The 24,173-nt window shown below is 48.6% G+C and overlaps 1 protein-coding gene and 1 long non-coding RNA gene across 2 annotated transcripts in view; one reads left to right on the forward strand and one right to left on the reverse strand.

Annotated features, from left to right (window-relative positions):
- The window catches only part of LOC137519166 (uncharacterized), a 29,224-nt gene extending 27,292 nt beyond the window's left edge, over window positions 1-1,932 (forward strand). The window contains exon 5 of the mRNA XM_068237979.1: window positions 1,206-1,932. Within this exon, the coding sequence (XP_068094080.1) occupies window positions 1,206-1,450 (245 nt within the window). The 3' untranslated portion in view covers window positions 1,451-1,932. The remainder of the gene's footprint in view (window positions 1-1,205) is intronic.
- LOC137519167 (uncharacterized) overlaps window positions 1-24,173 on the reverse strand; it is a 145,840-nt gene that overhangs the window by 70,576 nt on the left and 51,091 nt on the right. The window lies entirely within an intron of this gene.

Here is a 24,173-nt window from a genome sequence, read left to right on the forward strand (position 1 = left end):
GGGGTATGTGCGCCCAGGATAGGTAGCCAGGGGGTATGTGCGCCCAGGATAGGTAGCCAGGTGGTATCTGTGCCCAAGATAGGTAGCCAGGTGGTATCTGTGCCCAGGATAGGTAGCCTGGGGGTATGTGCACCCAGGATAGGTAGCCAGGTGGTATGTGCGCCCAGGATAGGTAGCCAGGGGGTATGTGCGCCCAGGATAGGTAGCCAGGGGGTATGTGCGCCCAGGATAGGTAGCCAGGTGGTATCTGTGCCCAGGATAGGTAGCCAGGTGGTATCTGTGCCCAGGATAGGTAGCCTGGGGGTATGTGCGCCCAGGATAGGTAGCCAGGTGGTATCTGTGCCCAGGATAGGTAGCCAGGTGGTATCTGTGCCCAGGATAGGTAGCCTGGGGGTATGTGCGCCCAGGATAGGTAGCCAGGTGGTATCTGTGCCCAGGATAGGTAGCCAGGTGGTATCTGTGCCCAGGATAGGTAGCCAGGGGGTATGTGCGCCCAGGATAGGTAGCCAGGGGGTATCTGTGCCCAGGATAGGTAGCCAGGTGGTATCTGTGCCCAGGATAGGTAGCCAGGTGGTATTTGTGCCCAGGATAGGTAGCCAGGTGGTATCTGTGCCCAGGATAGGTAGCCAGGGGGTATGTGTGCCCAGGATAGGTAGTGAGTGACAGGAGCGCGCCCCGCCGCCGCCGCTCCCTCCTCCGCTCCCCCCTCACCTTTCAGCAGTCCTTAGTCAGACCTCAATCAGCGGGCGACCCGACCAGGAAAAGGGCGCCGGACGCACCCGCTCTATATGCGGAAGTGATGTCACTTCCGCATATCGGTGCGGCGTGCTAGGTCCTAGCGCCCGCCCGCCTGATCGAGGTCTGACGCGGCGGCTAGAGGGAGGGAGCTTGAAGCGGCGGCGGCGGCCACAGGGGGAGAGCGGGGCCGGGCGAGCGGGGCCGAGCGGCGCCTCTCAGAGGCAGGCGCCTGGGTGCCTTGCACCCGCAGCACCCGCCCAGGCTCGGCCCTGCTTGCAGGGCAGGGCTTCATTCAATATATAGCAATATATAGATATAGAAAGTGTTTCTGATGCTGAAACCAGGAAGATTACAATAAATGTGAGTATCCTGAATAATTTACTGCATTGTACTTTATGTCACTATATGTACTATATGTCACTACAGGGTCTTTATAACTGCAACCTTTTGTCATCTGCTGTCTACAGAAATAAAGTTGCACCATTCAGTCGTTGTGGCTCCGCCCCCTCATTCCAGACTGGTGTCTGTACGCAGTGGCCACGTCTCGCCCTCCTCTGACGCAGAGCTCAGGAAGTGGATCGTGGAGTTCGGAGGGGACGAGCAGGCGGCATTCATGGCTCGGGGGCTACAGAAGCTGCAGCTGGCGTATGAGCGGGGCAAAGCGGAAATGGAGCAAAGGACTGCGGACGAGGCCCCGCCCAGCGAGCGCTGACATAGACTTAACAGGGACATTGGTGTTAGCAAGAGACGGCTGATCGATCATTCCTAGAACATGCATGCTTGTTGTACCGCTTAAGGCCAGTTTCACACTGCATATTGGCGGTAGTGGTGCAGTGCAGTACGAGGATGCACCAACAAAAACAGGCTTTCGGGATTACCGTTAGTACGCGGTAAGCGCCATCAGGCAGCAGGCCAAGCAGCAAGTGATGCTCACCAGTGCTGCTCGGATACCCCTTTTCAAAATCCGGATCCGGATCCCCAGATATCCGATCCGGGTCGAATATCCGATTTCAAAATCCGACCTCAGTATCCGGGGTATCAGGCCGGATTCGGATATCTGGATAGAAAAACCGGAAGTGGCCTTTAAATTGCTTTAAAAAAGTTTTTTAGGGTAAATGAGGCACATAGCATCATTATTTTTTAAAGGGAAACACTAATTGATGATGTGGGGACTTAAAATCCCCCCCCCCCCCCCCCCCCCAAAAAAAATGGCTGTCAATTAACATCAGGCCTAGGTTCCAGACAGCGGTCTTGCAGCCCACATTGTGTCCAAAGTCCAACCACACAACTGGGACATTGCAGTTTTCAGCCAAGACACTTCCAAAAAATTACGCAGCAATTGTGTTTCGGGTTAAATATAGGTGGTCAACAATAAAATCAAAAAAACAATATCAGCGCAGCCAAGCAAATCTTAACATGTGGAACACTACATATATCGCAGCCAAAGTCCAACGTCTCAGCAAAACGTCTTCAATTAACATAAATAGTACACTTCAGCGCGAATTCACTTGTGTCCACCACCGAAAACACCATAAAGGTAATACGCTTACCAGATTATCACAGACCTTAACTACCTTAACTACGTCCCTGATGAAACTCTGACAGTGAAACCGGTCGGACGAGGCGGACGTGTGGCTGGACGGCGTCCTATGTTTTAAGTGCTGTTTTTCCTTGTGGGTCCCTGTCATAAGGGCCCAGATGTGAGTGACTTTTTAAAAACTTTTATGTTTTTTTAATGATATTAAAATCGCTGTAGATACGCTTAGATGTGCGTTTGTCTCTTTGCATGCCTCATTTTTGGTGAAACACTGCAATTGAGGATTAGATTGCTCGGCTTGTCTGGAGAGGAGGCCGGCTGCGAAGATACCTGCTGCTGACCTCATTAAGCCATATTGCAGACCCTGTAGTTAAGGTCTGTGATAATCTGGTAAGCGTATTACCTTTATGGTGTTTTCGGTGGTGGACACAAGTGAATTCGCGCTGAAGTGTACTATTTATGTAAATATAGGTGGTATCAGCACAGCAGCAGTGGCCTGTGACACCCTGGCGGTGTGAGCTGCACAGGCAGCAGGAGCAGGGCAATGCAGCAGCAGTCGCAACAGGTGTAACGTGTGCCAGGAGCATGCCAGATGTGGCACGTGGTACGTGACATGTGCCAAGTGCCACGTGCTAAGTGACACTTGCCAAGTGCCAAGTGACAGACAGCAGAGGAGAAGACACTAGTGCACACTAACTGTCACACTGGCGCTGCTCAGCAGCACAGCAGTTCTGTAGTAAGCTAACACAGTAGTACTACTACTCTGACAACTACTAGCACTGACTGCAGTACTACAGTGCTAACTACACAATAACACAGTAATCCTATTCCCTATTATCCCTAACCTATACTGTAACTAGCTAAGGCTAATAGCTGGGCAGCAGCTGGCCTGGTCTGTGCACAGCACACACACAGACACATAGCAGCTGCAGCAGCCCTGCAGCACAGCACACATTCTGACTGTCACACAATGAAATAAAGCTAATCTATATATATAAAATCGGATGTATGTATGTATGTGTGTATGTGCCGCGATCACGCGAGAATGGCTTGACCGATTTGAACGAAACTTGGTATACAGATCCCTCACTACCTGGGATGATATGTTCTGGGGGTCTCGCGTCCCCCCTGCACACGTGGGCGGAGCTACAAACAGCAAATCAGATTTCACCCATTCAAGTCAATGGAAAAAATGTAAAAGGCTGCCATTCTCACAGTAATCAAGCCAGAGTCCCCACACTTGGCACAGTTGATCACTTGGTGACAGAGGTTACAAATCCAGGAAAAGTGGGAGGAGCATAACACAGCCAATCAAATTTCAGCCGTTCATTTTAAATGGAAAAATGTAAACTGCAGCCATTCTTAGACTGTTAATCGCAGGGTTCTCAAACTTGCCACAGTTGATCACTGGGTGAATGCGATTAAGATTCAAGAAAGTGGGTGGAGCCTACAACAGCCAATCAAAATTCACCTATTGATTTTCAGAGGAATATTAAAACTACTGCCATTCTTACACTGTTAGTGGCAGAAGCTTCAAACCTGGTACAGTTGGTCATTGGGTGACTAAGGTCCAAATTCATTAAAGGGGCGGGGCCACAAACAGCCAATCAGATTTCCTTGCTGGATTATCTGCTTCCATTCACACATTTTTTATGCCAGGAACCTGAAAGCTCACAAACTTGGTCATTGAGTGACTGTATGTCAAGGTTACAAAAAGTGGGCGGAGCCAATAATAAAGTTCACTAGGAAAATATAAACTGCAGCCATTCTTACACTGTTTCTGGCAGGGTTCTCAAACTTTGCACAGTTGGTCACTGGGTGAATGGGATGAATATTCAAGAGAGTGGGTGGAGCCTACAGCAGCCAATAAAAATTAACCTTTTGATTTTCAAAGGGAATATTTAAGCTGCTACCATTCTTATACTGTTAATAGCAAATGCCTCAAACCTGATACAGTCAGTCATTGGGTGATTAGGGTTCAGATTCAGAAAGGGGCGGAGCCACAAACAGCCATGTTTGTTTATTTTTCAATGGGAATATACAAAGTATTGATACCAAGGACCCCAAAGCTGATAAACTTGATAACTGAGTGACTGTATGTCAAGGTTAGAAAAAGTGGCCGGTGCCAACAACTACATTTTTAATATGGCAGGGTTCCCAAACTTTACACAATTAGCCACTGGGTGACTGGAATGAATAATCAGAAATGTGGGCGGAGCCTACAACAGCCAATCAAAATTGACCTATTTATTTTCAAAGGGAATGTTTACATTGCTACCATTCTTACACTGTTAATGGCAGAGGCCTCCAACCTGATACAGTCAGTCATTGGGTGACTGGGGTCCAAATTCACTAAAGGGGTGGAGCCACAAACAGCCAATCAGATTTGTTAGATTGATTTCAGCCGTTCTCTTATTGACAGGGTTCTCAAACGTGACACAGTTGGCCACTGGGTGACTGGGACTAATATTCAGGAAAGTGGGTGGAGCCTACAGAAGCCAATCAAAATCCACCTTTTGATTTTCAAGGAGAATATTTACATTGCTGCCATTCATACACTCTTAATGGTAGAGGCCTCAAATCTGGTAGTCAGTCACTGGGAGACTGGCGTTTAAATTCTGAAGGGAGCGGGCCAAATACAGCCAATCAGTTTTGTTTAATTTCAATGGTAAAATGCAACTTATTTATGCCAAGGACCCCAAAGCTCATAAACTTGGTCATTGAGTGACTGTATGTTAAAGAGGAACTCCTGTGAAAATAATGTAGTAAAAAAAAGTGCTTCATTTTTTACCATAATTATGTATAAATGATTTAGTCAGTGTTTGCTCATTGTAAAATCTTTCCTCTCTCCGATTTACATTCTGACATTTATTACATGGTGACATTTTTACTGTGGGCAGGTTATGTAGCTGCTCCTAGCTGTTTTGGCTGTTAGAGACAGCTGTAAACAGCTACTTCCTGTCTGTGAACATTGTTACATTGTGGCAGTTTGCCCAGAGTACCGCGGTCCCAGAGCTTCTTGTGGGAGGGGTTTCAGCACAAAATCAGTCATACAGCGCCCCCTGATTGTCTGTTTGTGAAAATCTTTATATTTCTCATGTAAAAGTGGGTATCAGCTACTGATTGGGATAAAGTTCAATTCTAGGTTGGAGTTTCTCTTTAAGGTTAGAAATAGTGGGCGGAGCCAAAAACAACTAACTTTTTACATTGGAAAATATAAACTGCAGCTTTTCTTACACTGTTAATGGGAGGGTTCTCAAACTTCACACAGTTGGTCACTGGGTGACTGGGATTAATATTTGGAAAAGTAGGGGTAGCCTACAAGAGCCAATCAAAATTCACCTATTGATTTTTAAGGGGGATATTGAAACTGCAGCCATTCTCCACTGTTAATGGCAGAGGCCTCAAACCTGCTTCAGTCAGTCATTAAGTGTCTGGGGTTCCAATTCAGTAAAGGGGCGGAGCCAAACACAGCCAATCAGATTTCTTTGCTGGATAAACTGCTTCCATTAGCAGAATTTTGATGCCAGGGACCCAAAAGCTCACAAACTTGATCATTGAGTGACTGTGTGTCAAGGTTACAAAAACTGGATGGAGTCAAAATCTGATTTTTCTGGAAAATTGTAAACTGCAGCCTTTCTTCACTGTTAATGGCAGGGTTCTCAAACTTTGCACAGCTGGTTACTGGGTGACTGGGATTAATATTTAAAAAAGTGGGTGAAGCCTAAAAATGCCAATCAAAAATCACATATCGCTTTTCAAGGAGAATATTAAAATTGCTGCCATTCTTGCACTGTTAATGGCACAGGACTCAAACCTGGTACAGTTGGTCATTGGGTCACTGGGGTTCAAATTCAGAAAAGGGGACAGAGCCACAAACAGTCAATCAGATTTGTTTAATTTCATGGGAAAGTACAAATTATCGATGCCAAGGACCCCAAAGCTCACAAAGTTGGTCATTGAGTGACTGTGTGTCCACGTTACAAAAAGTGGGCGGAACCAAAACCAAATTTCACTGGGAAAATATAAACTGCAGCCATTCTTACACTGTTAATGGCAGGGTTCTTAAACTTTGCCCAGATGGTCACTGGGTGACTGAGATGAATATTCAGGGAAGTGGGTGGAGCCTATAATAGCCAATCAAAATTCACCTGTTGATTTTCAAGAGGAATATTTAAATTGCTGCCATTTTTACACTGCTAATAGCAGATGCTTCAAACCTGCTGCAGTTGATCATTGGGTGACTGGGGTTCAAATGCTGGAGTGGGGGTGAAGCCACAAACAGCCAATCTGATTTGTTTCATTTAATGTGAATATACAAATTATTGATGCCAAGGACCCCAAAGCTCACAAACTTGGTCATTGAGTGTTTGTGCGTTAGGGTTAGAAAGTGGGCGGAGCCAACACCAGTCAGATACATACACAGGCACCGCCGGGTCATCAGTGGGTGGAGACAAATACAAATTTCCCTGGGAAAATGTAAACTGCAGCCATTCTTACACTGTTAATGGCAGGGTTCTCAAACTTTGCACAGTTGGTCACCGGGTGACTGAGATTAATATTTAGAAAAGTGGGTGGAGCCTACAAAAGTGAATCAAACTTCACCTATTGCTTTTCAAGGGGAATATTTAATTGCTACCAGCCTACCATTGTTGCACTGTTAATGGCACAGGCCTCAAACCTGGTACAGTTGGTCATTGGGTGGCTGGGGTTCAAATTCATAAAAAGGGGGTGGAGCCACAAACAGCCAATCAGATTTTTCAATTTCAATGCAAATTATTGATACCAAAGACCGCAAAGCTCACAAACTTGGTCATTGAGTAATTGTGTGTTAGGGCTAGAAAAAATGGGCGGAGCCAACACCAGCCAAATACATACCCGGGCAACCAGCTAGTTAACAATACAACAATAGTGTAATGATAGTGAAGGGGTTAATCACTGAACAGCTTTAGGTTTATCAGTGTATACAGCACTGCTAGGCTAGCAGCACTGGAGCATGTCTAAGTGACTGAGCAGGCACACAGGACGAGATTTTTCTCAACATGGCACCAACAGGGGGGGCTGGCCAGGGTTCCCTTCTGTGATTGGGTGCCAGGGCTTAGGTTGGGAGCCCTCTGATTGGCTCAATGGGGTCAGGTGGGGCTGGCCAAGGATCCCTTTTGTGATTGGCTGCTAGGGCTTCTGCTGGGAGCCCTCTGATTGGCTCAATGAGGTCAGGTGGGGCTGGCCAAGGTTCCCTTTTGTGATTGGTTGCTAGGGCTTCTGCAGGGAGCCCTCTGATTGGCTCAATGATGTCATCTCCTTAGTTACAGTATTCGGATCCGGATATCCGCAGATATCCGGGTATGCAACCAAATATCCGCAGATAGCTATCCGGATTTGGGCCCAGGTATCCGGAATCCGAATCCTTTCGGATAGCTGAAAAAAGTTTTATATCCGGGTTACCCCATATCCGGAATCCGGATGAGCACCACTGATGCTCACTTCCTTTGGCCGAATGGATGACGTGCATGGAAGCGTATTGCTAAAATATGCTTCCGCTAGTGTTGGGCGAACATCTAGATGTTCGGGTTCGGGCCGAACAGGCCGAACATGGCCGCGATGTTCGGGTGTTCGACCCGAACTCCGAACATAATGGAAGTCAATGGGGACCCGAACTTTTGTGGTTTGTAAAGCCTCCTTACATGCTACATACCCCAAATTTACAGGGTATGTGCACCTTGGGAGTGGGTACAAGAGGAAAAAATAAATTAGCAAAAAGAGCTTATAGTTTTTGAGAAAATCGATTTTAAAGTTTCAAAGGGAAAACTGTCTTTTAAATGCGGGAAATGTCTGTTTTCTTTGCACAGGTAACATGTTTTTTGTCGGCATGCAGTCATAAATGTAATACATATAAGAGGTTCCAGGAAAAGGGACCGGTAACGCTAACCCAGCAGCAGCACACGTGATGGAACAGGAGGAGGCGCAGGAGGAGAAGGCCACGCTTTGTGAGACACAACAACCCCGGCCTTGCATGAGGGCAAGAAGCGTGCGGATAGCATGCTTTGTACCGCCATGCAGTCATAAATGTAATAAAGATAAGAGGTTCCATAAACAAGGACCGGCAACGCTAACCCAGCAGCAGCAGCACACGTGATGGAACAGGAGGAGGCGCAGGAGGAGAAGGCCACGCTTTGTGAGACACAACAACCCAGGCCTTGCATGAGGGCAAGAAGCGTGCGGATAGCATGCTTTGTACCGCCATGCAGTCATAAATGTAATAAAGATAAGTGGTTCAATAAACAGGGACCACGCGGCAACGCTAACCCAGCAGCAGCAGACGTGATGGAACAGGAGGAGGCGCAGGAGGAGAAGGCCACGCTTTGTGAGACACAACAACCCAGGCCTTGCATGAGGGCAAGAAGCGTGCGGATAGCATGCTTTGTACCGCCATGCAGTCATAAATGTAATAAAGATAAGTGGTTCAATAAACAGGGACCACGCGGCAACGCTAACCCAGCAGCAGCAGACGTGATGGAACAGGAGGAGGCGCAGGAGGAGAAGGCCACGCTTTGTGAGACACAACAACCCAGGCCTTGCATGAGGGCAAGAAGCGTGCGGATAGCATGCTTTGTACCGCCATGCAGTCATAAATGTAATAAAGATAAGTGGTTCAATAAACAGGGACCACGCGGCAACGCTAACCCAGCAGCAGCAGACGTGATGGAACAGGAGCAGGCGCAGGAGGAGAAGGCCACGGTTTTTGAGACACAACAACCCAGGCCTTGCATGAGGACAAAAAGCGTGCGGATATAGCAGCAATGCTTTTTGCCGCCATGCAGTCATAAATGTAATACAGATGAGAGGTTCAATAAACAGGGACCGGAAACGCTACACCATCCCAGATGTTCATTGGTCATGTTACTTGGTTGGGGTCCTGGAGTGTTGCGTAGTCATTTCCAATCCAGGATTGATTCATTTTAATTTGAGTCAGACGGTCTGCATTTTCTGTAGAGAGGCGGATACGCCGATCTGTGACGATGCCTCCGGCAGCACTGAAACAACATTCCGACATAACGCTGGCTGCCGGGCAAGCCAGCACCTCTATTGCGTACATTGCCAGTTCGTGCCAGGTGTCTAGCTTCGATACCCAATAGTTGAAGGGTGCAGATGGATTGTTCGACACAGCTACGTCATCTGACATGTAGTCCTTGACCATCTTCTCCAGGCGATCGGTGTTGGAGGTGGATCTGCACGCTTGCTGTTCAGTGGGCTGCTGCTGCATGGGTGTCAGAAAATTTTCCCACTCCAAGGACACTGCCGATACCGTTCCCTTTTGGGTACTAGCTGCGGCTTGCGTTGTTTGCTGCCCTCCTGGTCGTCCTGGGTTTGCGGAAGTCAGTCTGTCTGCGTACAACTGGCTAGAGGAGGGGGAGGATGTCAATCTCCTCTCTAAAGTCTCCACAAGGGCCTGCTGGTATTCTTCCATTTTGACCTGTCTGACTCTTTCTTCAAGCAGTTTTGGAACATTGTGTTTGTACCGTGGATCCAGAAGGGTATAAACCCAGTAATTGGTGTTGTCCAGAATGCGCACAATGCGTGGGTCACGTTCAATGCAGTCTAGCATGAATTGAGCCATGTGTGCCAGAGTCCTACCAGAATCCTCATCATCCTCTTGTGAGCGTTGTGATAGTTGTTGTGATGCATCATAGTCGTCACCTTCCTCCTGGTCTGCTTCTGCTGACCATTCGCGTTGAATTGTGGAAGTCCAACGTGCACCGCTCTGGCCCTCGTCAGTGGTGGCATGAAATTCCTGCTCCAACTCCAGCTGTTCCTCCTCCTCTTCTTCGTCATAGCTGCTGGGGCCAGCGTTCCCTGAGGCGGATGGCCTGATGTTGGTACCATCACGCTGATCGTTTTCTCCTTCAGATTCCCCCAGTTGCATCATGACAGCTGTTTCCTTGATTTTTAACATCGACCTCTTCAGTAAACACAGCAGTGGTATGGTAATGCTGACTGAAGAGTTGTCACTGCTCACAAGCAACGTGGATTGCTCAAAATTTTGGAGGACTTGGCAGAGGTCCAACATGTTGGCCCAATCGGATCCACAGAAGCTTGGCAGCTGTCCGGATGCGCCTCGGTACTGCGCCGTCATGTACTGGACCACTGCACTCTTCTGCTCACAAAAGCGTGCTAGCATGTGCAGCGTAGAATTCCAGCGCGTAGGGACATCACACAGCAAGCGATGGTGGGGGAGATTGAAGCGCTCCTGCATCTTGGCGAGTGCCCCCGAAGCAGTACTGGAATTTCTACAATGTTTGGCCACTCGACGCACCTTCAACAGAAGATCGGCCACGCCTGGGTATGTCCTCAGGAACCGCTGAACTACTAGGTTCATCACGTGCGCCAGGCAAGGGATGTGTGTCAGCTTAGCCAACCTTAAAGCGCGAATGAGATTACTCCCATTATCACACACAACCATGCCCGGTTTCAGGTCCAGCGGTGCCAGCCACAAATCCGTCTGTTCCTTTATTCCCCTCCAAATTTCCTCCCCTGTGTGCTGCTTATCCCCAAGGCAGATCAGCTTCAGCAACGCTTGCTGACGCATGCCAACAGCTGTGCTGCACTGCTTCCACGATCCTACTGCTGCTGGGTTAGCGTTTCCGAAAGAGGTACAGCTTTGAGATGCGTTGGAGGAGAAGGAGTCAGAGAGGTAGGTGCTGCTGTTGTTATCCAGTGGGAGGGACGGCGGTGCAGCTGTTTGCGGCGTGGGCAACACCCGCGCCGTAGCAGGTGAGGAATCGCTGCCAGGCTCCACAAGGTTCACCCAGTGCGCGGTAAGGGAGATGTATCGACCCTGGCCGAACGCACTCGTCCAGGTGTCAGTGGTGAGGTGAACCTTGCAGGCAACGGCATTCTTCAAGCTTTGGGTTATTTTGCTGACCACGTGCTCATGCAACTCAGGCACTGCAGAGCGCGCAAAGTGGTAGCGGCTGGGAACCACGTAACGTGGGATGGCCACTGACATCATGCCCTTGAAGCTGTTTGTCTCCACCACTCGATATGGCAGCATTTCGCAGGCCAGAAGCTTGGCTATGCTGGCTGTTACGGCCACGGCCCGGGGGTCATTTGCTGGCAATTTCCTCTTGCGCTCAAACATCTCCGACACAGACAACTGAACCGTAGCGCTGCACACGGAAGGGCTGTTGGTTGTTGTGTTTGATGAACACTGGGAGACCTCAAGAGCACTACTCCGGAAAGTGACAGTGTCAGCGTCGTCTGATGTTTGTGAATGTTGTGAACCACGCAATGGCTGGGCTACTGCTGCTGCTGAGGCGGGTCTGGTGGTGAGTCTGGTGAACCCAAGGGAGGCAGTGTTGCTGGTACCCTGTCCTGCCGCGTTTGCCCACAGAGTGGGATGTTTGGATAGCATGTGGCGGCTCATGCTGGTGGTGGAGAGGTTGTTAATACTTTTCCCCCTGCTCAGGCGAGTCTTGCACACCTTGCAAATCGCCATGGTAACATCCTCAGTGCAGTCTTCAAAGAAAGCCCAGACTTTGGAGCACCTGCCTCCTTGCTGGCGATTTCTGTTTCCTCCTCTTTTGCCTCTCACTCTAACTTCCAGGCTTGTGGTGCCTGAAATTGCGCGCCGCCTACCTTGTGGCACAAGGCGAACTCGTGCAGCAGTGGGTTCTTCAACAGACTCATCTGTGCTGCTGCTACGACGGCGATGTTCTCGTTCACAAATAAAATCTGGGTCTCTGTCCACATTGTCCATACCCTCCTCTTCCATCTCCTCAAACTCGTCATATGTCATTGTGGGGGGCCGCCGCCGTGGAGTAGAGCTCCCCAGAACAACCTCTGCGCAGCTCACTCCAACGTCGTCTTCCAGATCTTGTCGGCCGACCTCCTGCAATTGCAACCCCTCCTGCCCAACTTGCTCTGGGATTTGGGTTTCCGAGTCCTCCTCGGACTCGCCTTGTATTTCAGTGCGCGGTGCATTTCCCACAGTTAATGGTTGTGAATCCGGGCACAACATTTCTGGCTGTTCTTCCATTGACCTTTCATAGGTGGAAGTTTGTTGGGCTGGGAATAGCTCCTGCGAATACCCCATTGTGTCCTGAGGTAATTCATAGGACTGGTTATCTGGCAGTTGTGTGCGTGGTGTCGCTGCCGGTTGTGTCAGCTTTGTGCCCACTGGCTCCTTGTAACTGGCTGAGGACTCGGACCTCGTGCGTGATGTGCTGGTGCTGCTTAACCCACTGCTGGACGCTTGAGAGGTCATCCAAGTAATTATCTGGTCCTGTTCTTTTGGATTTGTGAGGGTTGTTGTCCTGGACAACATGGGCGGTATTGAGTGGGTTTTCTTGGGTGCTCCCCTGTGGCCTGTACGTGAACCGTCAGGGGAAACACCTCTTCCCTTTCCCCTTCCTCTTTCACCGGATTTCTTCCTCATTTCACTTATCCTTACAGTACACGCTGACTGGCAGCAGTACAGTGGCAGTACAGAAATGCTATACAGTACCACTATTCCCAGCAGCGACACAGAGCACAATGCTATACAGTGGCGGGTGAGCGGTGTACTACTGTTCCCAGGCCCAGCAGACACAGAGTGGAAGTAAACACAATGCTATATAGTCTGGCTGAGCGGTGTACACAGAGTGGCAGTACACACAATGCTATATAGTCTGGCTAAGCCGTGTACACAGAGTGTCAGAAAACACAATGCTATATATAGCGTGGCTGAGCGAGGTGCACAGTGGCAGTACACACAATGCTATATTAGTCAGGCTAAGCCGTGTACACAGAGTGTCAGAAAGCACAATGCTATATATAGCGTGGCTGAGCGAGGTGCACAGTGGCAGTACACACAATGCTATATAGTCAGGCTAAGCCGTGTACACAGAGTGTCAGAAAACACAATGCTATATATAGCGTGGCTGAGCGAGGTGCACAGTGGCAGTACACACAATGCTTTATAGTCAGGCTGAGCCGTGTACACAGAGTGTCAGTAAACAATGGTATATAGTCTGGCTGAGCGGTGTACACAGAGTGTCAGTAAACAACGGTATATAGTCTGGCTGAGCGGTGTACACAGAGTGGCAGTAAACACAATGCTATATATAGCGTGGCTGAGCGAGGTGCACAGTGGCAGTACACACAATGCTATATAGTCAGGCTAAGCCGCGTACACAGAGTGTCAGAAAACACAATGCTATATATAGCGTGGCTGAGCGAGGTGCACAGTGGCAGTACACACAATGCTTTATAGTCAGGCTGAGCCGTGTACACAGAGTGTCAGTAAACAATGGTATATAGTCTGGCTGAGCGGTGTACACAGAGTGTCAGTAAACAACGGTATATAGTCTGGCTGAGCGGTGTACACAGAGTGGCAGTAAACACAATGCTATATATAGCGTGGCTGAGCGAGGTGCACAGTGGCAGTACACACAATGCTATATTAGGCTAAGCCGTGTACACAGAGTGTCAGAAAACACAATGCTATATATATAGCGTGGCTGAGCGAGGTGCACAGTGGCAGTACACACAATGCTATATATATAGCGTGGCTGAGCGAGGTGCACAGTGGCAGTACACACAATGCTATATATAGCGTGGCTGAGCGAGGTGCACAGTGGCAGTACACACAATGCTCTATATAGCGTGGCTGAGCGAGGTGCACAGTGGCAGTACACACAATGCTATATTAGTCAGGCTAAGCCGTGTACACAGAGTGTCAGAAAACACAATGCTATATATATAGCGTGGCTGAGCGAGGTGCACAGTGGCAGTACACACAATGCTATATATAGCGTGGCTGAGCGAGGTGCACAGTGGCAGTACACACAATGCTATATATAGCGTGGCTGAGCGAGGTGCACAGTGGCAGTACACACAATGCTATATATAGCGTGGCTGAGCGAGGTGCACAGTGGCAGTACACACAATGCTATATTAGTCAGGCTAAGCCGTGTACACAGAGTGTCAGAAAACACAATGCTATATATATAGCGTGGCTGAGCGAGGTGCACAGTGGCAGTACACACAATGCTATATATAGCGTGGCTGAGCGAGGTGCACAGTGGCAGTACACACAATGCTATATATAGCGTGGCTGAGCGAGGTGCACAGTGGCAGTACACACAATGCTATATTAGTCAGGCTAAGCCGTGTACACAGAGTGTCAGAAAACACAATGCTATATATATAGCGTGGCTGAGCGAGGTACACAGTGGCAGTAAACAATGCTATATATAGTGTGGCTGAGCGAGCGGTGTACTACTGTTCCCAGCAGCGACACACAATGACTGGGGGGGACCCTGGCTAGCGTGGCTGGAGAGCGAACTACCCTGCCTGCCTACCCAAAGCTAAACCCACAGACAAATGGCGGAGATATGACGTGGTTCGGGTATTTATTTACCCGAACCACGTGACCGTTCGGCCAATCAGAGCGCGTTCGGGCCCGAACCACGTGACCCGTTCGGCCAATCACAGCGCTAGCCGAACGTTCGGGGAACGTTCGGCCATGCGCTCTTAGTTCGGCCATGTGGCCGAACGGTTTGGCCGAGCACCGTCAGGTGTTCGGCCGAACTCGAACATCACCCGAACAGGGTGATGTTCTGCAGAACCCGAACAGTGGCGAACACTGTTCGCCCAACACTAGCTTCCGCGCACGGGCGAGGCGCAAAACTTGCGGTGGTTGTTTAAAAACACGCACATTGCCATAGACTTACATGACTTCCGGTCTGCCGCAGGTCGCCGGCGCCGCAGGAGCCACACAGTAACGTAACTATGCGCTCGCGTTAGATAGGGTACTTACGGCGCAGTGCATCACACCACATGCAATATGAACTACCCCATATACTTTCATTGTCCTAGCTTTAGGCTGTTGCCAAATGGCGCACCATGCCAGTGTGAAAGGGCACTGGTCTGATCCTCTGAATGTTTGGCTTCATTCAACTGACAAGGAGATCTCTTGAGTGTTGTGTGCTTCTTTGCAAACTTTAAAGTAAAATTCTACCTTTATTAAAAAAAAAGAATAAAAAAAAAAAAAGTGGCATAAAACTAAATCGGTGCTTAAGGAGTCTTTTTATAATTTATAGCAATTAAAATTGATGTTTTCATTTCCTTCTTCAGCTAGTAAGGCCCGGTGCACACCAAAACCCGCTAGCAGATCCGCAAAATGCTAGCAGATTTTTAAACGCTTTTTTTATTTTTATGAGGCGTTTTGCTAGCGTTTTGCGAAATGCTGCTGCGGATGTTAGTGTAGCATATTTCATATATTGTTACAGTAAAGCTGTTACTGAACATCTTCTGTAACAAAACCGCCTGGCAAACCGCTCTGATCTGCCGTTTTTCAGAGCGGTTTGCGGTTTTCCTATACTTAAAGAGAACCCGAGGCGGGGTTCTTCCATCTCAATCCCCATACAGAGGCTGGGTCTGTCTATAGAGCCCAGCCTCTCTTGCAAGTTAGTTTCCTCCAAAAAAAACCCTGCGCTCAGCCAGACCCCATAAAACACAGCCGCGCTATGCGGCTGTGTTTACCCCACTAACGTCAGTCTCGGCTGCTCCCCCGCCTCCTGCATAGCTCCGGTCCCCGCCCGCGTCCCTTCCCTCCAATCAGCGAGGAGGGAAGGGACGTGGGTGGGGACCGGAGCGATTCAGGAGGCGGGGGAGTGGCGAGACTGGCATTAGTGAGATAAACACAGCCGGCTGCGACACGCTGCGTGTCGCAGGCGCGGCTGTGTTTTATGGGGTCTGACAGCGCGCAGGGGGGGCTTTGGAGGAAAATAAATAGCAACAGAGGCTTGGCTCTATAGGCAGACCCAGCCTCTGTATGGGGATTGCGATGGAAGAACCCCGCCTCGGGTTCTCTTTAACATTGAGGCAGAAACGCCTCCGCAATCCAAAAAATGCCTCACCCCGGGAGGATTTGTTTCTGCAAAACGCCTCCCGCTGTGGTGTGCACACCCCCATTGAAATACATTACCCTAGCGCAAGCGGCTGCAAAAACGCTCAAAAAGCCGCTCTGTGTGTCCCAGCCCTAAGAGATTTTCTAAACGGACAATGGCCCTTGTTCAATTTGTTTTTTCTCTTAACCTCCCTGGCGGTAATCCTAAACTACGCTCGGGCTGGCCACCGGGAGCTCTATACAGAGCATAGCGCGCAGCAGGCGTTTTCACTCACCTCCCGGGGGATCCAGACGTCGGTAGCCGTTCTCCTTCCTGTCCTCCGAGGCTCTGAATCACCCTGTTGAGATTGCTGTCAGTGATCTCACCACAGAGTTACAGCGCCGCCCGGAGGATGGAGGGAAAATTGCAGCGCTGGAGCCCAGGCCAGGGAGGTGAGTGATTGCAGGGGCTGTTGCTGGCTTTCTGGCAGCATGATTTTTCCTGATTTTAGGGTCTGAAACGTTTTAAATAGACCCTAAAATCCAGAAATAATTACCGCCAATGGGGTTAAAGTAAACTTGTAAGAAGAAAAACAGCCTCTAAGGCTCAGACACACTATAAGCGCTTTTCTGATCGCTTATTGTGGCTGGATAGTGTAATGGTTAAGGGCTCTGCTTCTGACACAGGAGACCTGGGTTCGAATCTCGGCTCTGCCTGTTCAGTAAGCCAGCACCTATTCAGTAGGAGACCTTGGGCAAGACTCCCTAACACTGCTACTGCCTGTAGAGCGCGTCCTAGTGGCTGCAGCTCTGGCGCTTTGAGTCCGCCAGGAGAAAAGCGTGATATAATTGTTCTGTGTTTGTGTTTGTTTGTTTTTTGACCATCAGAGCGTTCTGAGAGCTTTTTAAGAAACTCTACCATTGACTTACATAAAAATTGCACTAAAATCGTGATTGCGGTAAAATCGCACGTTTTTACCGCAATTTTTATGTAAGTCAATGGGCGCATTTTTTAAAAAGCTCTGTCAGAAAGCTCTGATGGCTAAAAAGCGCTCAGAAAAAACGCTTATAGTATGTCTAAGCTCCTACGGGGGTACTTAGCATGGGAGAGGGAAGCCTCAGGATCCTAATGAGGATTCCCCTGTCCTCTGTAGCCTCCGGATCCAGCGCTGGCTCCCCCGGAAATTCCCCCTGACAAGCACTGCACAGCAGCATGCAGCAATCAGGGACGGATCTAGGGGGGGGGGGGGGCAAGCAGGTCTCTTGCCCCAGGTGCCGTTTGTTGAATTCTTAAAAAGGCGGCAAAATTTGGATGGGGAATGGCAGTTTAGGAGCCAAAACATGACCTTGCCCCAGGCGCAACTTGGGGCAACTTGGTCTAGATCCGTCCCTGGCAGCAATATATACCTGCAGGGCTCCAGCGCAGGCACAGTAGAAGCCCTCAGATGGGGCTCCGATGTTAACAGCCAATCCCGATTGCATCCGCTGTACTGCACAGGCGCAAGTCACCTGCGCAGTACAGCAGATTTTACCGCAATTTTTATGCACGTCATTGGGGCGTTTTTTTTTTTAAATGCAGCGCTGACGGATCAAAAAGCACTCGGCAGTGTGTCTCAGGCATAAACAATTTATAAATGAATATTGTGAAAAATAAGAATTTCATTGATTAACGGTATGTCATTTTCATGATAGTTCCTCTTTAAAGAGAATAAGAGACAATCTAAAGAAAATATTTTATACATACCTGGATCGTTTCACCGCTGCCCGCAACTATGAGAATCGGGTCCCGTCACTGACGTCATCGGAGCCGGGCTATGCAGGAGAAGTGCGCCCTCTACGTATCTCTCCAGGGGCTGCTGCAGAGATACGCAAACATCGCACTTCTCCTACGCTAGACCGGCTCCGACTGATGGAGCCGGTTCTCCTAGTTGTCAGCAGCGTTGGACGGCGGCGTGGGAGCGATCCGTGTGTATGGGGCTGGAGGAAGCCCCCGGTATGTATAACATCTTTTCTTTAGATTGTCTCTGGTTCCCTTTAAACACTCCCAATAGTTACTGCAAGCTACATCTTAGCCATTCACTCCCATATCCAAAACCAAATGTAAAAATAGATATTGGCGTTTCCCCGTAAGTAGGATCTCTTTGGCCCGTCGTGGTTCCGCTGTAACAAGGGGTTGATGATAAATAATCGTCACCCGGAGATGCTGCGATGGGAAATCAGAAGCAGCAGCACATTGCGGAATACAGCAGCTGCACCATCCTCCCTGCGCCGCATACATTATACCCTCACCCAGCTCAGGCTGAGCCTTCCAATTACTGATCAGTCTCCCTCCACGCGCTGCGGTAATGAGATGCAATGTCTGATCATTAATTATCAATGTTACCTGGGGTCATTCCATTCCAATTCCTCAGTACAAACTGCGGCATGAAAGCAGCACCAAACATAACTTACAGGGACGCTGCCATTAACACAGATTATAATGACATTCATGGGAAAAAGACACTTAAAATGGAGGAAGTATTTTGTGTGAAGACCTCCTAATTTATTAAAGTGGATCTGAAGTCTGCACAGGACAGAAGAAGAACACAAATAGAAATGCGCCCTGTATGTATTTAGAGCGTTTAGCCCAAGCATGGGCAATCTTGGCCCTCCAGCTGTTAAGGAACTACAAGTCCCACAATGCATTGCAGGAGTCTGACAGCCACAGTCATGACTCATAAAGGCAAATGCATTGTGGGACTTATAGTTCCGTAACAGTTGGAGGGCCGAGTTTGCCCATGCCTGGATTAGACTGTCTAAATCCCCCTCATCTGGGACTAATCATAAGTGTAATTCGATCTCTCAGCTGTGTCAGCTCAGGAATCTCAGCAGTCCTTGGCAGAGCAGCTAATTTGTAAACACTTTTTAAATAACAGTTGTAGCGCTCTGCATATATTCAATTTAAAATTTAGGCTGCAAAGTACAAGGGGTTACTCTCATCCCCTTCGAGACAAGAAGAAAAAGTAGTAATAATACTTGCGCCCAAAACTACAGTAAATTACTGTTGTATTTAATGATAGTTCAATCTTAAAAACAATACACTAAAAGTCATACATTAAAACAGTATTTCTATCAATGGTAATTGGTAGAAAGCAGCATCGGCACCTGCATGTGATCACAGCAGCATTCACTCCCTCACACTGCAAACAGACACAAGCGCTTCCTATCTAGCTCCTACACAATAGCCAAAAAAGCCCTTCTACTAACAGGATCCTGCGTTCATATATTCTTTAGCACTCCTCTTCTGTGAAAGGTTCTATTAAAAATCCCTCTATGGAAGTCCAGGATAACTCACTTGCCAGGAGGGGGGAGAGAGAGAATCCACACTTGCTGTAACTTCCCACGTTCCGCTCTCACCGGACGGTCATGTGCGGCAGGTTACAAGTACCTGAACTCTGTTCCTGCGAGACGGCGATGAATAGTGTGCCCCGGCCGCAGGCTCGCTTTTTCTCACAGTCCTCTCCGATCTCCGTTACTGGCCCAATTTCCGATCAGTGTTACACTCCGGCGTACTCTTCCGGGTGTTTGGGTGACGTCACCACTTCACAACCAATCTGCTGACATGTTTCGGTGGGCCCGCCCACCTTCCTCAGAGCTGATTTCCATTGGGCCAGTCTTGCTGTTATATACACACCTCAACTCCACCCCTCTACTTTCACGTGGGGCTATTCCGTATCCCCATACGGATTTGTATCATATTGTATCGTTATATCCATTCTTCTCATACGGAAACAGCACCATTTCTCTGGCTTTTGTATATAGATAGCTCTTGTATATAGATATTCCGCCACATCTTGTGTTTCACTCCGAATATCATTTATGTTAGTCCAATCTTTTCTTTATCCACACGTTCTCTCCACCCCTTTCTCCTATGTGCTGCCACATCTCTTCATATGCATTCTCATCTCTACATAACCCTCGATTCCATGCTAGTGCATTGCAATCTTTAGGCATTTGTATAAGCAAATTTGTATAAGCAAATATTATTCGATTTTCCAACATATACAAAAGCCAGAGAAATGGTGCTGTTTCCGTATGAGAAGAATGGATATAACGATACAATATGATACAAATCCGTATGGGGATACGGAATAGCCCCACGTGAAAGTAGAGGGGTGGAGTTGAGGTGTGTATATAACAGCAAGACTGGCCCAATGGAAATCAGCTCTGAGGAAGGTGGGCGGGCCCACCGAAACATGTCAGCAGATTGGTTGTGAAGTGGTGACGTCACCCAAACACCCAGGAGAGTACGCCGGAGTGTAAAGGTCCGTACACACGCCGGACTTTAGGCAACGACGGGTCCGTCGTTGCCTCCCGCTGGGTGGGCGTGCCAGCGACAGTCCGGCGTGTGTACGCTCTGTCGTCAGACTGATACGGCTGTTTCTGAGCGATCCGCCCGGCGGATCGCTCAGAAACAGCCGTATCAGTCTGACGACAGAGCGTACACACGCCGGACTGTCGCTGGCACGCCCACCCAGCGGGAGGCAACGACGGACCCGTCGTTGCCTAAAGTCCGGCGTGTGTACGGACCTTAACACTGATCGGAAATTGGGCCAGTAACGGAGATCGGAGAGGACTGTGAGAAAAAGCGAGCCTGCGGCCGGGGCACACTATTCATCGCCGTCTCGCAGGAACAGAGTTCAGGTACTTGTAACCTGCCGCACATGACCGTCCGGTGAGAGCGGAACGTGGGAAGTTACAGCAAGTGTGGATTCTCTCTCTCCCCCCTCCTGGCAAGTGAGTTATCCTGGACTTCCATAGAGGGATTTTTAATAGAACCTTTCACAGAAGAGGAGTGCTAAAGAACATATGAACGCAGGATCCTGTTAGTAGAAGGGCTTTTTTGGCTATTGTGTAGGAGCTAGATAGGAAGCGCTTGTGTCTGTTTGCAGTGTGAGGGAGTGAATGCTGCTGTGATCACATGCAGGTGCCGATGCTGCTTTCTACCAATTACCATTGATAGAAATACTGTTTTAATGTATGACTTTTAGTGTATTGTTTTTAAGATTGAACTATCATTAAATACAACAGTAATTTACTGTAGTTTTGGGCGCAAGTATTATTACTACTTTTTCTAATTTGTAAACACTGTATGTTAACCCTATGTCTGCTTCCATGAAAGCAGGAAGTAGACAGTGCACCTCTTGCATTAGTTTGGATGAATTCTCATCTGAATGCCAACCCAGAATATTTGCATCACTGGCCAGCACTAAAAAGATATCAATGAGATCCTCGTTTTTCTCACTTGCAGAAGTCTGTTTTGTAGTTTGTATGCAGCCTGACAATGCACCATTCAAATGCAAGATAGGTTGGTCCAGTTCAAAGTTGCATATAAATTTCAATATAATTTGCAGCAAGTGAGAAAATAAATATTGCAGTTCTTTGGCGATGTGTATTCAGCACTTCTCCAGTGTGAATATTTAGCTCCCCCTAGTGGCAGCCAGATGTCACAGGCGTGATAAGGTGACAGACTTGGCAGCAACATCGCTTCATACAGTGGCGTAGCTGAGGAGCTGTGGGCCCCGATGCAAGTTTTACAATGGGGCCCCCCAAGCACTGTATACATAACAATTCATACGGCACACCAAAACCTGCCAATGGCAACTACAGTGTCAGAGGTGCAAGAAGGGGATGGGAAATAGCTTGTTAGTAATCACTACTATTCAAAGTATCTATAGAAGTGATTATTACCAGTTCAGGACCAATAAACAGCTAATACTGTAGTTGAGGAAGGGCCCTCCGGGGCCCCTCTGGCCCAAGGGCCCCGATGCGGTGGCTACCGCTGCACCCCCTATTGCTACGCCCCTGGCTTCATAACACTGTTCCACAAGACTTTCTGAAAAGAAGTATCTTTCCATTTAAATTTTTACTTATTTTGGATTCAAGGTTAGATCTATACTTTTGCTAATCAATCCTCTGCCTTCACCACTGATTGGAGGGGAGCCACTGAGGTCACCCCGGCGTATTGCTCTGTGGGAGGGGTGGCTGTGGCGGATGATGCAAAGGGGGTGCAGCGGTCTTGAATTGGTGCAAGGGCTTCTGGGACGTGACATGGGGGATTCTGGATAAGAATTAAGTCAGTACATTGTGATGAACAGGGACGGATTTAGGCCAAGGCCACCTAGGCCATGGCCTAGGGCACCACAGGAACAAGAGCACCAAAGCAGCAGGCTAAACTGGTGCAGTATTTGCAAGCTTGCAAATGCTGCAATGCAGGGAGATCAGGCCTGACCGCGGTACTCTGCTGCTAGCCGCCTGTGCAGCAGCCACCTTGCTCTCGTGTGCACGTTTGCATTGTGCCCAGACTTGAGCAACATTGGATTTCGAAAGGAAGAGGAAGCATCTGCACTGGAGACGAGTGGAGAAATGAGTGACACTGATTGCTGCTGTGGTATGAAGGCAAGCTGGCTACCTATACTGAAAGGGGGAAGGGAAAAGGATGGATTAAGGGAGTCATCTGGCTACCTATACTGGAGGGAACCGGGGGAGGGGTTATCTGGCTAAGTATACTGGGGGTGTCATCAGGCGACCTATACTAGAGGGAAGGGTCATTTGGCTACCTATACCGGAGGGAAAGGGGGAGAGGTCATCTCGTTACCTATACTGAAGGGGGGCGGCTGGTGACAGTGGCCTTGGGCAGTAAAGTACAAATCCAGCCCTGGTGATGAAAGCTAGGTGGCTTGAGAGATTATATGTGTCTGCTTATAAGTGGGGTCACATGACGTATGTAAAGTATGAAAGGGTTTTTCAGGGACAGAGGGTGTGCTGATAGCTTAGTAAGAGGGTCAGAGCCGGATGTGAGGGAGGAATGGGAGTGGGCCCCCCTCCCCGCCGCTCTGTGTGGCCATTGTTCTCCTCTCATGCGATGCAACCCTGGGGCACCTAACTGGCTACCTATACTTGGCTATACTGGTGCACCCATGCCTGGCTATACTGTGGGTACCTATACCTAGCTATACTGAGTGCACCTATACCTGGCTTTACTGGGGGCACCTATACCTAGCTATACTGAGGGCACCTATACCTGGCTATACTGAGGGCACCTATACCTGGCTATACTGGGGGCACCTATACCTAGCTATACTAATTGCACCTATACCTGGCTATACTGGGGACGGGACCTATACCTGGCTTTACTGGGGGCACCTATACCTGGCTATCTGTACTGGGGGTGCCCGGTGGTGAGCTCCATGTGCCAAAACCACTTGCTTCGACACCTATACCTGGGGTGGGGGGCCCCATCCTAATTTTTGCAGGGGGGCCCAGTGATTTCTAGCTATGCCCCTGTATGCAAACAAAGTATGGCGCTAAAATACTTTGTGAACAAAATTGGTCTGTACAAAGCCACATGCACACTTCAGCGTTAATGGCCAGCTAGATGCCCAACTAGCCGTCAATTGAACGATATGTGGTAATATTTTAACCTTGATACGTTGTAGAATAGATTTTAGGGTTGAGGCCTGTGTCTTGTAAATCCTTTTTAGTGACAAACTGAATCAAAATCAATACAATGTTTATTTTCATATATTCTATGCAAAGATAAAAATCTTGTAAAAAGAAAACAAAGTGACAGAATTTTAAATAGATTACATAAATTGTTACCTTAGGGACTTGGATTTTTAAATATGTATCTCATAAGGGTATATTGTTGTTATTTTTGCAAATAAGGGCTTGTGATTATTGCTAGGTTACAATGATAAAACAAAAACACAAAATAGAAAAAATACACCTTTAGGCTACTTGCACACCAAGACGTTGCGTTAGGTGCTATGTTAAGGTCGCATAACGTGCACCTAATGCAACGTATGGTGGTGCGGGAGAGTACGGTAGAGTGAGCCGCGTTAGGCGGCTCTATCCGTATAAGGTCTCCCAGAGTGGCGCTGATTGGCCGGTGGGACCACGTGATGCGGAGCGAGACACTCCGCATCACGCGGTCCCGCTGGCCAATCAGCGGCCGCCAGTGCAGTGAATATTAAGTAGCCATGTGCG

The sequence above is a fragment of the Hyperolius riggenbachi genome, chromosome 5 (assembly GCF_040937935.1).
Source record: "Hyperolius riggenbachi isolate aHypRig1 chromosome 5, aHypRig1.pri, whole genome shotgun sequence".
In the NCBI taxonomy this organism is placed as follows: Eukaryota; Metazoa; Chordata; class Amphibia; order Anura; family Hyperoliidae; genus Hyperolius; species Hyperolius riggenbachi.